This window comes from Phocoena phocoena, chromosome 14 (assembly GCF_963924675.1).
Source record: "Phocoena phocoena chromosome 14, mPhoPho1.1, whole genome shotgun sequence".
Taxonomy (NCBI): domain Eukaryota; kingdom Metazoa; phylum Chordata; class Mammalia; order Artiodactyla; family Phocoenidae; genus Phocoena; species Phocoena phocoena.
The window spans coordinates 9,182,291-9,198,819 of NC_089232.1; the positions used below are offsets into that span (position 1 = coordinate 9,182,291).

At 43.4% G+C, this 16,529-nt stretch overlaps 1 protein-coding gene across 4 annotated transcripts in view; it reads left to right on the forward strand.

Annotated features, from left to right (window-relative positions):
* The first annotated feature begins 339 nt into the window (after window positions 1–339).
* KANSL3 (KAT8 regulatory NSL complex subunit 3) overlaps window positions 340–16,529 on the forward strand; it is a 38,394-nt gene continuing 22,204 nt past the window's right edge. For 2 of the 4 annotated variants that reach the window (XM_065890658.1, XM_065890659.1), the window contains exons 1-4: window positions 376–590; window positions 3,587–3,757; window positions 13,891–13,981; window positions 14,127–14,312. In XM_065890658.1, the coding sequence (XP_065746730.1) occupies window positions 376–590; window positions 3,587–3,757; window positions 13,891–13,981; window positions 14,127–14,312 (663 nt within the window). Of the gene's footprint in view, window positions 591–3,586; window positions 3,758–13,890; window positions 13,982–14,126; window positions 14,313–16,529 lie in introns of those variants that run through there. The other 2 variants (XM_065890660.1, XM_065890661.1) reach the window with 2 other exon arrangements.

Below are 16,529 nucleotides of genomic sequence, written 5' to 3' on the forward strand. Positions count from 1 at the left end.
CTTGTTTGCCAAAACCCATCCCACCCACGTAGGAAATTAGGGCGCTGGCCAAGCAAGTTTAGTATCTGCCTTGGTGAACATTGGAGTCCCTCGGCTTTGCAGTGGACCAGATTGTAGAGAGTGAGGGGGGAGGTGGTGCTATAGCCTTTTTTGGTGGTGGACTGGGATCTCAGGAACCCTCCCTACGTGGGCAAGGGTCTGTAGTGTGATGGATACTCAATGACGAATGCTAGAAGGTCACAAAAGTAAGAAGCCTGTTAGATGTTCTAGGTTGGAAGAAATTCTGAGCATTTGAATTGACTTAAACTGGAACTTTTCACTGCAGGTGACTAGCATGCAGGTACCCATTCTCTGACTTGCTGCCCCTCTTCTGACATGGCCCACCGCGGTGGGGAGAGGGACTTCCAGACGTCAGCACGGCGCATGGGCACCTCGCTGCTCTTCCAGCTTTCGGTGCATGAGCGGGAGCTGGACCTGGTGTTTCTGGATCATAGCTATGCCAAGCCGTGGAGTGCCCACCCAGATGCCAGTAGTGCCCGCCCCACCCGCATGCTCTTTGTTACTCCTCGGAGGCAGCACGAAAGTACCATGTGAGTTTGGGCTTCTCTCCTAAGGGTGGCCATTGCCCTAACTGGGCAGTGATCAGATGGTTGGAGATGAGAGCGGATTTTACTGTGGGAGATTGTAAAGGGGGGGTGGGGCTTGGATGTTTAATTCAGGCATCACTGTTAAACATCGTGAGGTTATCAGGCCTATATGTGGACACCTACATCAAGACATCTAATGAGTTAGGAAAGCAAGATGTTCAAAGGAAAGCAAACAACCTGTTGCACTTAGATAACAGGACTTGTCTGGGAAGAGGAATTGAAGAGGATTGTTTCAACTGTGAAGAAAAAGACTGAAGAGTTGACTTTTAAAAATTGCCACCTAGCATTAGACTCATTCATTTAGTCCAGTGATCTGGCTCCAACACTGGCAGCAATAACCTTTTTATGGTAATTCGATTTGCTTTTCCTGGCTTCACCTGGAAAGTTGAGGAGCATATGCCCAAGACCTTGCTTTCTCTCTTAGCTTGTTACAGAACTGTCACCATGGGTTGATCTTAACCCTTCCTAGGTCTGGTTACATATGCAGCCCGCCTGCATTATAGGGTAAGGACTTTTTAATAAATCTACCATGTAATATGTGATAGAATTACATTTGGCCTAAATAAACTCATTTAGCAGTTCTTTTGACCTTTAAGGTGTTCTGATTACTGGTGTTTCAAGATTTGTTGATATATTCTATTTTGATGCTTAAATCATGCCTTTAATAATTTTATAAACTTTTATTGGGAAGAGCTTTTTTTGTTTGTTTGTCTTAATCTGACCTGATGTTTACTCTTTCCCCTGGCACAGGTTTTAGGTTTGTTGGAGAATAGAGATCTCGTGTTTTGCTCTTTAAGATCCCCCAGTGAGCCTTAATGAGCTAGAAGTACCAGGATGTGTGTGTTCAACACGTGTAGAATAGTGGTTTTTACTTCTTTTCCCAGTGAGGGCAGCATTTTGTTGGCCTGCTTTGAATGTACAGGGCATGGGGTCTGTGACTTTAGGGAATAATCCAGCATAATCCTGATGCTTCTGGCCTAGGGCATAACTGAAGAGCTCTTTTAAATAGAATTTGAGGTCTTTCTCTTAGTTATGTAATAGCTTCTTGATATTGAGATTCCTGTGTTCATATCTCATGATATTTTCTTAAAGTGAGATTTTGTGGATTTGGTCATTTCAGTACTCAGAAAATTATGTCCCTTTATAGACTGGCTCCACATATTGGCCCTGAAAGTGGGAGTTTGGCATGTTTTAGGAACTCTTTTTAGGCCATTGGGTCCAGAATGTGGTTACAATGGGGGTGTAAGTGGGAGCTAAGGGAGAAGTTGGCAGAAGCTACCTCATGTAGGAATTTGATTCTAAGAGTTGGTAAGAAGGCATTGAAGGATTTTAAGCTAGAGATTGGATTTTTATTTGAAAAGATCACTCTGAGTTTTTGTTGAATAGATTATAGTGCAGGAGTATAGTAGATAAGACCTGCTAGGAGACCATTGCAGTGGTTGGGGCCAGAGATCATGAGCCTGATGGAGCAGGAATAGTACAGGTGGAGAAAAACGGTTGGCCTTGAGGTGTATTTTGTAGGTCCATCCAACATGCCCTGCTGTAGTGAATTGGAAGGAGTAGCCAGGGTTAAGGGGAAAGGCAAAATTAGGATGACTCTTAGATTTCTGGCTTGAGCAGCTGGGTGGTGCCATGAGTTGGGGAAGGCTTGGGGAAGATGTGGTTGGAATGGTGAAATCAGGAGTTCTATTTTAGGAATACAAGTCTAAGTATCTTGTCCAGTGTCTGGTCCACAGAAGATAATCAGCTCTTTCACCCACCACCAAATCTAGCTGCACATTATTTCACTTCATTTCATAATGGTGTAATTATTCCAGCCATTGGGAATGGATACAATAACATCATTGAGGTCAAAAAGTTAAAGTGATGTTCGGTAGATAGCCAGTGGGCCAGTTTGATTGACATCGGATTTTGGGTGACAGAGTTGGTGCAGTGAAGGACCCTCATGGCACTAGGATTTCTTTAACATTTTAAAATATGAAAGATCCTTCAGGTATCCACTTATGTTTGTTTCTGTTGTAGGCTCCTTACAGAGTGAGTAAGCTAAGGCGTCTGCATTCCAGGTGGTCTGTCTTAGACAATCATAGGCTTTTATAGCATATCATTAACTACCAGTTGACTTGCTAAGGAAAGGGCAAGTTTGTATGAATTTATTTAAAACTCTAGACCAACACCGCCCGACAGAACTCTGTAGTGATAGAAATGTTCTATATCTGTTCTGTCCAACATGGTAGCCTTAGGCAGATATGTCTGTTGAGCACTTGAAATGTGGCTTGTGTGACTGAGGAACTGAATTTTTAATTCTCTTTATTTATTTATTTATTTAGGCCACGCCGCACAGCTTCAGGATCTTAGTTCCCCAACCAGAAACTGAACCCAGGCCCTCGGCAGTGAAAGTGCAGAGTCCTAACCACTGGACCACCAGGGAATTCCCTCTAATTTTTATTAATTTAAATAGTTCCACGTGGCTTATACCTACTGTATTGGAAAGCACGTTTAGGCAATCAACTATATGCTTAGGGAATATATTTGTCCTTTTAAAAAAAATAGCTCTTTGTCATTTTTGCATAGGTTCATTTTAAAACAACTTTGTGTTCCCCCAGCACATACCAGCATGTCAGAGGGCAGAGATCTAGACAAGCGTGGGAAAGATGACTTTGGTTCATAATTTTCTTGTGGATATAATATGCTTATGCATACTTTAAAGCTGATTAGGGACTTCCCTGGCGGTCCAGTTGTTAAGACTCCCCGCTTCCAATGCAGGAGGCGCGGGTTCGATCCCTGATCGGGGAACTAAGATGTCGCACGGCGCAGCCAAAACAAATAAATAAATAAAAGCTGATTATATTAAAGAGACATTTTTGGCAACCAGATGATCGTTAAATACCTGTGTTGTGTGAAGTACGTGTGGCTGGTCCTATTTCCTCACTTCTTTACAGCGAGTCAGATGTCCCAATAGATGTGGAGACAGTCACGTCAACCCCTGTGCCACTTTATGACAATCAGAAGGCACGCAGCGTGATGAATGAGTGTGAACGGCATGTCATCTTCGCCAGGACCGATGCGGATGCACCTCCCCCTCCAGAGGACTGGGAGGAGCATGTCAACAGGTAGGCTGCTTCTGAGAGGACCGGGCACTCCAGGGTTAGTAGTCACCGCACTGTAAATGTGTATCATTTTCACTGAAACATATTTATTAGGAGCTTATTTCATCTGTAGCCACATGAGTCAGAACGTTCTCCTGTCTCTGCATGATAACTCTCAGCTCTCTGTGCAGTGAGCTTCTTGGGAGGAGAGCTTGTGTCTCAGCCATCTTTCCATCCCTGACACCTAGGACATTGCCTGGCACATAGTAGGCATATAGTAAATGTTGACTGAACAAATAAATGAGTTAAATTTGATAGGTATGACTTGCTCTCTAGCATATATAGTACATGTTATGTTATGTACTAACATACGTGTATGTCTGAGTTACCCAGACTGCTAGAAAAAGAAACCCTGTTAAATAAATGTCCATTTGTATGACACTGTATTTACATTGTCTGTAATTAGGGTAGTGAAAACGTTCTGGGGTCGTACAAAAAGCTAACAGATGTTTGATTTGAATGGCTTTTAAAAATAGATTTGTAGGGCTTCCCTGGTGGCGCAGTGGTTGAGAGTCTGCCTGCCGATGCAGGGGACACAGGTTCGTGCCCCAGTCTGGGAAGATCCCGCATGCCGCGGAGCAGCTGGGCCCATGAGCCATGGCCGCTGAGCCTCCGCTTCCGGAGCCTGTGCTCCGCAACGGGAGTGGCCACGACAGTGAGAGGCCCGCGTACCGCAAAAAAAAAAAAAAAAAAAAAAAAAAAATAGATTTGTAGTCCGTGGTTTTGGGGGAACACTTCACCCCACTTTGATGAGTTTGCTGCCTAGTTTTATTCTCTTACAGCCTACTCACCGTGGGGACTCAGCACTCCTCTTTAGGTCATTTGTTGTTCGTTTGGCAGATACTTATTTATCTTTTATTTATTACATAAAACTTTATGAAGATAGAATTTACATACCATACAATTCACCCATTTAATGTGTACAATCAGTGGTTTTTAGTATATTCATCCCCACAGTCAATTTGATGAACATTTTCCTTAACCCCAAAAGAAACTCCAAAGCCATTAGCAGTCACTTCCCATTTCCTCCCAACCCCTCCAGCGCCTAGCAACCACCAGTCTACTTTCTGTCTCTAAATTTGCCTTTTCCGAACATTTTATATAGATGGAATCATACAGAACATGGTCTTTTGTGACTGGATTCTTTCACTTAGCATAATGTTTTCAAGATTCATCCGTGTTGATGCATGTGTCAATATTTCATTCCCTTTTAATGCTGAATGATATTCTATGGTATGGATGTACCACATTTTGTTTATCCATTCATCTGTTGATGGATATTTGGGTTGCTAACACTTTTTGGCTGTTACGAATGATGTCACTTTGAATGTTCATATACTTGTTTTTTAAAAAATAAATTTATTTTTATTTATTTATTTATTTTTGGCTGCATTGGGCCTTCGTTGCTGCCGCGGGCTTTCTCTAGTTGTGGTGAGCGGGGGCTACTCTTCGTTGCGGTGTGTGGGCTTCTCATTGTGCTGGCTTCTCTTGTTGTGGAGCACGGACCCTAGGCAAACGGGCTCAGTAGTTGTGGCTCGAGGGCTCTAGAGCTCAGGCTCAGTAGTCGTGGTGCATGGGCTCAGTTGCTCCGCAGCGTGTGGGATCTTCCTGGACCAGGGCTCGAACCCGTGTCCCCTGCATTGACAGATGGATTCTTAACTACTGGCCCACCAGGGAAGTCCCCATATACTTGTTTTTGTGTGGACATAACGTTTTTCATTTCTCTTGCATATGTACCTAGGAGTGGAATTACTGGATCATATGATTACTCTGTCTAACTTGTGAGGAATTTTCAGATTGTTCTCCAAAAGGGCTACATCATTTTACATTCCCACCAGCGGTGTATGAGAGTTCCAGTTTCTCCACATCTTTGGCAACACTTGTTTTTAATCTGTCTTTTTCTTATTATGACCATTCTAGTGGGTATGAAGTGACATCTCATTGTGGTTTTAATTTGCATTTCCCTCATGGCTCTCTCTATATGTATTTACCTACTAAGGGAGTGTTAAGATCTTTATATCAGGGTTTGGTAAGTGGTAAACTTGCCATAATGTTGGAGAGCTCTTACTTTATAATAATGGAAGAAAAAGAAGTAATTTGATAGGAGGAAGGGTAGGAAAGTTTGAGGCTAATTGGCATGGTTTATGAGTTTGGCTGGAAGCAGGGAATGAGACTGAGCTGGTGTGCTTATGTGATCAGGATAGTAGCTGTTGAAGGAGGAGCAGTTCTGCACCTTGACTGAAGAGCTTTTGCAGAAGTTGTTCGGGGTCTTGAATTGGAATTAACATTGTGCCCTAAGAAGCGGAAATGCTCTCTAGAGCTTCAGATAAAGAGGAAAACTGCTGTGAATGAAGATCAGCTACTAGAGTATTACCGGAGTCAGTGAATTCAGGAAAGTAGTTTATCACCATTGTTACAGTTAATAATACTAAAAATACTGACAATGGTAGTAACAAAAAAGAACTACCATTTGTTGAGTGCTTTCTAGGTGCCAGGCATTGTGCCAAGCGCTTCATATGCATTCTCTCTTTTAAATCTCACAACTCTCCTAGGCATATCCCTTCTTCATCTCTGTTTTACAAATGAAGAAACCGAGCTCAGGGAGTTGGAGAAACCTTAGGAAGTAGTGGAGCAAGGATTTGTTTAAAGCGAGCAGTCTGACTCTGGAGCCCAGTGTTCTCAACTACTATACCTTCTCTTTAAGGGTAGTAAAAAGAGAGACCAGTTAGTTATGGCTGAACAAGGTGGCCTCACACTTATGTGTCCTTTATGGTGTTGGTTGCCTTGTCCTCAGTTTGCAGTTCCAGAAACTGCATGGGAGAATTGCATGAATTTTTCGATCAGTTTGCCCATGGTCATGATCAGAAGGTTTTGGGGGACTCTTCATGTTTACCAGAGTCATCAGAGACTTAATAATACATATGAATACCAGTTTCTTAATTTATAAGGAGAGATACAACTGCAAGGCAGATGAGACACGGGGGTGGCCTGGCCCAGAGCATTGATTCTCAGTAGGAGAATCTGGGAAGCTATTCTGTTCGCGCAGTGGATGGCGAGTGGACAGTCTGCACGGGAGGTGCCCTCCTTCAACAAGGTAGCTGGATGCACCCATCTTTCCTCGAAGCAAGACGGGCCCACAGAGTTAGGCCAGGGCACACCTGCACCTGCCCAGTCCTGCAGAGAAACACTGACAGATTCTAATCTTTGGCTTGTCTTTCTCCATGTGGACCTCCATCCCTGTGTTATGACATTGCCACAGATTGATATGATTAATTAGCGCTCAGTTTATCTCAGATTATTTGTCTTTTAGTGTCTGATGAGATTTTGGAGGCGTCCTTCTCCCATTAGCAACAGGCTTACAAACCATCTCTTCAGGTAGGTTACTTTTACACACAGTTAATTTCATTATTTGATGGTACTTACTGACTTCAATTTCAGAGGTCACCACTTTATGACCTTGTCCCCAAGTTCTGGATCTGTAGCCTGTTTGGAGGTTGCAGTTAGTTCTCTCTGCTTGATTGTAATCATCTTGTTGCCATTCTTTCCCTTGATTTGATTGTTAAATTGCTGCTTCTTTTCTTCCTGTATAAAATCATGTAAAATTACAGTTTCCCACATCTAGAACTCATGGACTATATAGGACGGCTCCCTAGAAATCTGTTTTTCCTCAGAGAGATTACTGACCTCTCTTATCAGTGGATTCAGAAACTTAATTTTCTTTTTTAGTGCCCTATTTCACCCTCTTGAATTATTTTAGTAGCAACTGCCTTCAGATAACTTTCTATGTTTAGAAAATGAAGGCCCCCCCACCCAGCCCAAACTGACTCTGAGTTTCTCTAGTAATGCCTGATATTTCATGAAACAGTTTAATATCCCTCTCTTCTTGATATAATTGTCTAGATCAGGGGTTGGCAAACTGTGGCCTATGCGCCAAATCCGGCCCATTGCTTATTTTTGTATGGCCAATGAGCTAGGAATGGTTTTTACATTTTTAAGTGGTTGAAAAAAAATTTTAAAAAGACACAAGAAATTCAAATTTCAGTGTCCATAAATACAGTTTTATTGGAACACAGTCATGCCCACTCATTTAGGTATTGTCTGTAGCCGCTTTTGCACTACAGCTGCGGAGTTGCATAGCTGTGATGGAAACCATATGGCACACAAACTCTAAAATATTTACTATCCAGTCCGTTATAGAAGAAGTTTGCCGACCTCTGGTCTAGATTGCATTCTTGTGTCTGCATGCCAAAATCGTGTGACCTGGAGAATCTTTGAAAATGTTATACATTTGCTGGTGTAGTAATGTTGTCCCCAAGAAGTTGGACCAGCCTTTCCCCCCAGATGTTTGTCAAATGCCAAGTTTAATTAGATGAACAGCTTTTCAAAGACATTTAACAAAATACTGCTGACATATGATACTTTGGGGCATTGTTCTCAAATGGATTTTAGGACGTTGTCAACATTTCAGTAAAAGAATCTAGTGTCCTAAAGCAGGTTGTCTTATCTTAGAAATCAGAACTTCTGAATTCAATTGAAAAAAATTCTTCTTTTCTAAATTTGCTCTAATTATGTCTCTCAGTATTGTATGTATCTATATGTTAATCTCAAATGGATGTTTGAAATTTTGAGTTCAAGATCTTTGAGTTGTTTATTTTCCCTCCCTCTCCCTTCCTCTCTCCCTGCCCTCCCTCTGTCCCTGTCATTCCTCTCTTCCTTTCTCCTGGTGTTTAAGCAAAGAATTTTATAATCTGAAAAAGTAAGTGTGACCTTTTTCTTCTCTCTGATGTTCTTTCTCTTTCTCTGCTTGCCTTCTGGTTTAAAAAAAAAATCCTTTAGACATTTTAATATTGAATTAGTATCAGAGAAAGAATCACCTTTGAAAATATCAGGTTCTGGGACTGATGTGACTTTTTGGCTGCTTTGGATAAGAGGAGCCAGAAGCCAGAATGTCATTCGGGTTCAGTGGGAGCGTGGAGAACATTAGTCTCTGATCTCATCTAAGCAATGGAGAGAAGGCATTTTTGTACTCATGAAAATTGAATAGGTTTAGGTGGGGGGAGCGTGTTGACTCACCACAGTTCCCATCAGCTATTTGACTGTTTAGACTTGTATTTAAAATTCTGTCTCCTGTTTTTAAATTTTTCCTTAATTATATCTTTTGCATGCTCTTAATCTTGGGTTAGATCATTTTTTTCTGCCCACTTAATTTTCCAGCCTCCCACGAAACTGGCAAAATATAGAGAACGTGTTTCAGTTCTTGGAGTCACTTTGTTATATATCCAGCAACAATCCTAAGAACTTTTTCTGGGGATTTTAGATTCTCAACATTGTGGTTTTTCAATTTAATTTCAGCTGACATTGGTGTATGGTAGTAATTTCTAAATAGCTTGTAGTCCCCCTCCCATTTTGTTCACATCATTTTCCTTGCTCCTGTCATTTCGGATTTCACGATAAATATAAAGTAAGAAAAACAAATAGAGAAAACATCCTGTTGTATAATAAAGAACAGGATAATTTTGGAAACACTGTCGGTACCTCATAAATAAAAATTATACCTCATTCTCTGTCCTTGGGATTAAGGTTTGCAACATGATCAATGGGCTTTGAGAAAGGTCAAGAGATTGTTGAACATGAAGAAATTGTATTCATTGTTTAACCTGTTTGATTATCACTGAGCATTGCTGCTGGGGGTAAGGCTGCAGTATAATACTGCTTTCAAGATGTCACAGGTTCTTTATACATATTATTTTCACAGAACTGAAATTCAAAAATTTTAACACGTCTTTCATTTCCACTTCAAGAGATTTATCCTTCAGAGATACTTGCACAACCATGTAAAAATATGGATAGAATAGATGTGTGTTTGAGTGTATTGGGGAGAGGAGGGATGGTCACTGTGACTGTTTTTAATAGCAATAAAAGGGACGCAACCTAAATGCCAACCAGTAGGGTAGAGCCAGCCATTAAAAGCAAAGAAGTTTATTAAAATGGAAATATCCATGTATCTCCAGAGAGCTTTTTTTTTTTTTTTTTTTTTTAAACGGTACATGGGCCTCTCACTGTTGTGGCCTCTCCCATTGCAGAGCACAGACTCCGGACGCACAGGCTCAGCGGCCATGGCTCACGGGCCCAGCCGCTCCGCAGCATGTGGGATCTTCCCGGACCGGGGCACAAACCCGTGTCCCCTGCATCGGCAGGCGGACTCTCAACCACTGCGCCACCAGGGAAGCCCCAGAGAGCTTTTTATAACCACTTGTGGACATCCTCTGTCTCCTCCCACCACCACCAAATCCCCAAGCCCATCCAAGAATCACTGTACATATGAGACGTGCTACTCATGTTAGTGTGTCGTACATTTAAATAATATGAAGGAAAATGAGATTATGAACCAGTGGGCTGGAAGATGCTGGTTCCCAGAAACCTTCCTGGTCCCAAAGTATCCTGAGTCCCAACTTGGAGTAAAAGCTTCTACTCCCCTACCTCCCAAATCCAGAATCTCTGAATATCAAGGCACAATAAAAACTGACTAGATCCTAATGAAGTAGCAGAAATTAAGCCAAGAGAGCTATGGGAAGATAAGAAAAAGGACAATTCCAGGAAAGCTAAGACTGCTTCTAGTATGCCACAAGGGGTTATAAAAGGATGGGAGGCTTTGGAGGTTAAGGCGGATTGAGCTTTGGCAAGAAAGCTACTACAGGTAGAGGGTACCCCTGAAGAATTCTGTGATCCTGGACTTCAGCTTGCTCCCATCAGTAGTCATAGTTACCTGAGCTTTTTACCGTTAGAAGGAACCGTAAAGATCATCTAGTCCATCTCTTTTACAGTCAAGGAGACTGAGGGCACACAGCCAGCTCCTGGCTCACAGCTAGTGTTCTCCTGGACTGTGTGTCTGTGGTAGATTGGCAAACTGGAGACGCGGTAGGCGGAGATTTTATTTTACAGAAGGAAAGGATAGTGGGATAACTGTGCAATGTGCATAGGAGATTTTATTTTACAGAAGGAAAGGATAGTGGGATAACTGTGCAATGTGCATAACAAAGGGTAATTTGCCTTCCACCTTCATGTTTACTGGGCCATGTTGTTAGAGAGATGACCTGTAGAAAAGAGGGTGTCTGGTTGGTGGGTTATGATGGGAAAGATGCTAGTCTGTTATAAAGTAAGAGAAATGGAGATTGCTGAAGCTGTTTGAAGCAACTTCCTTGCGGTTCAGGCACCCTGTATAGTGAAGGGCTCAATTTACAGTTGGCCCACATGGTGTATCCGTGTTCCTCTGCTGCTCAGGACCCAGGCGCTTCTGTAGTAGGGAGTGAGAGGGTTTGAATTTGTACTCCACTATTTACAGGATTTAGAACGTAGTATGCATACAATTCATCTGTTTCTTTATTCAGCACATGTTCAAGTCCCTACTCTGTGTCAGACACTGCTTTATGTGCTGGGGATGTAGCACTTAAAATGGACAACAATCTCGGCCATCTTGGCCTTTACATTCTAGCAGAGGAGGACAAACCAAGCAAATAAATAAAATGGATACAATGTGAGGTGGTGGTATGGCTGGAAGGGGGGATAGGGAATCCCAGGGTGGGAGTGAGGTGTCGGCAGTTTTAAGTACAGGTGAGTCAGGGAAAGCCTCAGTAGGTGACATTTGAACAAGGACCTAGAGATTGGAGAGGGAGCCATTGTTTCAGGTAAGGGGAATGGATGGTTAGGGCCCAGTCTGCTGTGAGAACATGCAGGATGTGCATGGGGGAGGTGGCAATGTGGGGAAGCACAGTAAGCTGGGGACAGTCATGGAGGATGAGGTTGGAGAGGCAGGGTGGGTCCAGACAGCCCATTGCAAGGACTTGGGCTTTCAGCTGATTGAAATGGGGCCATTGAAGGGTTTGAGCCGAGTGACATGATCTGATTTAGGTTTTTGATTGATTTTTTTCCAAAATTGGTTTTCCAAAAGGTGGTACTAATTTATATTTCCATCAGCAAAGTTTCCAGGGATCTATTTTCTTACACCCGCACAACAGTGTACTACTGAACTTCTTATGACTACATTTTTTAAAAAATTAATTTATTTTATTTTTGGCTGCATTGGGTCTTCGCTGCTACGCGTGGGCTTTCTCTAGTTGTGGCGAGCGGGGACTGCTCTTCGTTGCGGTGCCTGGGCTTCTCATTGCTGTGGCTTTTCTTTGTTGCGGAGCACGGGCTCTAGGTGCGCGGGCTTCAGTAGTTGTGGTTCACGGGCCTAGTTGCTCCGCAGCATATGGGATCTTCCCGGACCAGGGCTCGAACCCGTGTCCCCTGCATTGGTAGGCGGATTCTTAACCACTGCACCACCAGGGAAGTCCCTACATTTATTTATTAATATTTATTTATTTATTTATTTGGCATCAGGTCTTAGCTGCAGCACCAGGTTCTTCGTTGTGGTGTGTGGACTTCTCTCTAGTTGTGGCACACAGGCTCTAGAGCGTGTGGGCTCAGTAGTTGCAGCGTGCGGGTTCTGTAGTTGGTGGCGTGCAGGCTCTAGAGCACAGGCTTAGTTGCCCCATGGCATGTGGGATCTTATTTCCCCGACCAGGGATCGAACCCACATCCCCTGCATTGGAAGGCAGATTCTTAACCACTGGACCACCAGGGAAGGCCCAAGGGGGTTGACTGCCTTTTCATGAACTGCCTTTTCATGTTCTTTGCCCATTGTTTTTGTTTTGAGTGTTTTGTCTTTTTCTTAACAGTTTTCTAGAGGCTTTTTCTATTTTAATGAAACAGTAGTTATTTTTTCATTGTGTTTTTTTTTTTCATTGTGTTTTGACTTCATTTATGATACTTAATTTTTTCCTTTACAGAAATTTGAAATTTTTATGTAGTTACATTTATGTTTCTTCTTTTTATGGCTTCTAGGTTTTAGGTCATACATAGAAAGTTTTACTCATTCTAAGATATAGATTAGATAGGTAGGTAGATTTTTTTAATTACTGTTTTTTCCTAGTACTTTGGTCATTTTATTTTTATTTAACTTTTTATTCCACTTGCAATTTATTTTGGTGTAAAGAGTGATGTGTAGGAATCCAGATCTTTTTCCAGGTGGCTGGTAGTTGTCACAGCCCTGTTTACTTTTTCCCTGCTGATTTGGAGCGCTACCTTGATTCGTTCCAGGTTCTCCTTTGGGTCTGGCATCCACCTAAAATTGTTTAAAGGAGATTTAAGCACCAGTTTATTTTTATGGCAGGGAGAGTTGGTAAACAATTGGGTATCTTCTGTTACCTTTCTCTTAGTATCTTTAGGAAGATTACTGGCCAGAGTTGGAGTATCAGAGTAATAAGATTGCCAGGAGTGGGGTGGAGGGGGGCTTTAGTCAGCTCCGCACTGCTGTGCTCCGTGTCATTAGGTGGGGACAGGAGCAGCAGGACAGGTTTCTAACTGCAGGGAGTTTACAGCTGAGCTGGAGGAGGAACCATAAAGCCTTCCATAAGCAAGGTAAAAGTGTGTCTTCCAGGGTCATACGCAGGGATGATACAGAGTTAACTTATATGGAACAGACCATTCAAAAGTAAATTTGTTAATTGTGTGGTATACAGGGAAAAAAATGGAAAAGGGAGAAAGGTTAGTGAGGGGTGGATTCTTAAGGAGTGGGAGAAGAGCCACTTCGTTTGTTATATTTTCGTTCCTAAAGCTGATTTAAATAGGCCTCTTATCTTAGTCTGAGGTTTTAGTACATTAAAATGCTTTCTCATCCTGTCTGCCTTTTTGTGTGAAATATTAAACTTGTGAAATTCAAATATGTCTCTGCAATGGTGCCATGCTTCTGTTTACTAATGGATTATATTAGCCAGTAGGTAATTAATTACCTTTGCTCGCACCAAAAAGACTCTGTTTGTGACTGGTTTTGGCTTGTAGTGTGTATGTTAATACAAGTATATGTTGAGGTGGTTCATTGGCAGCAGTGGTTGGCCAGACTCTGGGTGTTGTGCTTTAGCTTCGTTCTAAGCCACTTTGAGTTACACTGTTTCATAGTGGGAGCAAAATACATGACATAATCTTCTTTGTACAGTGTACGTGCATGGCGAGCATCCCCAGGGTTTGACTTTAATTCCTCAGAGTTTCTCTTATAGGACTGGCTGGACAATGGCCCAGAACAAGCTATTCAACAAGATCCTCAAAGCCCTGCAGTCTGATCGGCTTGCCCGCTTGGCCAACGAAGGGGTAAGACTCTAGAAGCCTGCCCACCGTGGGCTCCCCATAGTTCGGGCCTCACGGGCTAGCTGACCTCACCCCGCTCCCCCCACCCCCACCCCACGTTGCTAACAAGGTGGCCCTCATACTTTGTCCCCCCACTTACACCTCTCAGGCTTGTAACGAGCCAGTGCTGCGCCGTGTTGCCGTGGACAAGTGTGCAAGGAGAGTGCGGCAAGCTCTGGCGAGTGTGAGCTGGGACACCAAGCTGGTCCAGTGGCTGCACACCACCCTGGTGGAGACCTTGAGTCTGCCCATGCTGGCCGCCTACCTGGATGCTTTGCAGACACTGAAAGGGAAGGTGAGGCCGTGATTGCCGTCTGCCCTGTCCTGGGGTAGCCAGCCTCCGCTGTGGGTTCAGGAGGTGGGGTTGGGCGAGGTCATTGCCTGGTCAGCCTGGAGGGCATGACTGAAGCTAACAGGTTTGTTATCAAAAATAGGAGACATGATATCATTTCGTGTCTTCACCAGGCGTAAATGTCTCTAGCCCTCCTGAAAACCAGAGAACATGTTTAGCCTCTGCAGCCCTGCAGCTTGTGGTCTGAGGTGAGGTGAGAAAGGAGAAGATGAGGGGTTTACCAGGGAGGGGCGTTGAGAGCCGGGCAGGAAGCAGACCCGTGGTGCTGAGAGTGTGGGGGCGCGTGGGGAGGTGTTCCGGAGCAGGGAGCAACCGTGATGTGATGCCTCGGTCTCTCCTCATCGTGACGAGCCTTCGGTAGCAGCACTTTCACTTCAATCACTCTTTATAAAGCGTATCGTTAACCTTCCCTGCTTTCTTACTTAGACGGTATTGCACAAAGTTATACTGTTTTTCTTCATGATTGCACTTTATTTTGGTTGCAGTTCCTGCACTGGGCTGTGTTCGGTGTGATTGGAGTACAGGTTCTGGGGGCAGACTGCCTGGCTGATCTCATCTTGATTACTGATTAGCTGTGTAATCTTGGATTAGTGTCTCAATTTCCTCATCTCTAAAAACATGGCTGATACTAATACCTATCTAGGATTTTTGTGAAAATGCATTAATCGAGATAGAATGCTTGCCACGAAGTTTGGCACATAGGAAACCCACAGTAACTGTTAATGATTTAAAAGTGGTACCATCATTTTTAGTGTTTTGCTCCAATACAGAATGGCCTCGGGCAACTTGGATTACTTCAGTTCTTGACCTTTTTTTTTTTAAAGTGGTTTTCTTCTCCTTTGCAGGAAGCTGGCCTGCTTTGTTGCTATAATTTACCTAGCCAACAGCTTTCCCCAGCCATATTCCCCCAATTTCCAGACTTATTGTTTCCTGCCTGTTTGTTACTTGAAGGTTGCTGAGTTTGTTTGAAAGCAAAAGAAGACTGGCTTAGTGTGGAAATAAAACAAAACTCAGGACCAGATGTGTTAATGAAATGCATGGTAGGAAATTTGACATTAATTTATACATTCAACTATTTTGTGCCTATAATGTGCCAGGCACTGGGATGAGCAAGACAGAAATGCTGTCTACTCTGATGGAGCTTATTTTCTAGTGGAGAAAGAGACAAAAGAAAAGATAGTCCCAGAATTCCCCCTGTGCTGCCCCTCGGCAGTGGAGACCCTGGCCCAGGAGGTGAATAGGGGGCAGGCATGGGCACAGGGTGGGTGTGGAGCCACGACAGGCCCCTGGCCGAGAACAGTGGCTTGTGAGTATTTCAGGCGTTTTAAATGTTCTCCACAGCATTCTACGTATGGGAAGAGTACGGCATTGGTGAATATCCCCTAAGGGATGAGTATTAGTAGTGCCCAGAGCCCACTTCTCTGCCTTACGTTGCATGGCCAGTATGCCTTGGAGGTCATTTCCCTCATAAAGAAGTTTGCCCTGCTCCCCCACTGAAGTCACTGTCTGGATGTTCCCATGTGAATGAAGTGGTGTGAGTGGTGTTCAGGTTTATTGAGCATGACGGACCACTGGCGGGACTCCACAGGTGTGCACAGTGCATGCTGCCTGGCCCTGCTTCTAGGTCATGGTGTAGGTTAGCTGGAATGGCAGAGGACACACAGTCAGCAGGGTCCCAGACTGTGAGCCACTGTCCGCTTGAGGCTCTGCTCTTAGTGGTTCGTCTCCGTTCAGGCTCTTATGTTCCCACGACTCTCAGATTCACAGCAAATACTTAGGTTGTTTCCCACAACTTCTAATGTTCCTGCTGGATGAAAATGTAGGTGGATGGGATCGTGCTCTTGGCCCAGCTACTTTCACCACCAGACCTATTGTAAGGGGAGCAGAGAAGGTATAGACCCTAGCCTCTTCATTGTCTGCTGAGAGAGATGCAGTGCTGGAGAGACCAGGGATGCTTGGTCTGCCTGGCTCCAAGCAGAGAAGTTGGTTATTGATTAATTATTTCTAAGTATTCTTATTTACAGAAAGTGAGTTTCAAGGCTTTGTCATTTGAGAGGTATACTCTTATTACTGCCAGATAAAAGCTTTTAAAGTCTAATTCAGTCAGATCCTCTACCTCAAGGTGTTGAGTGGCTCACAGTGACAAAGTAAGTTACAAGA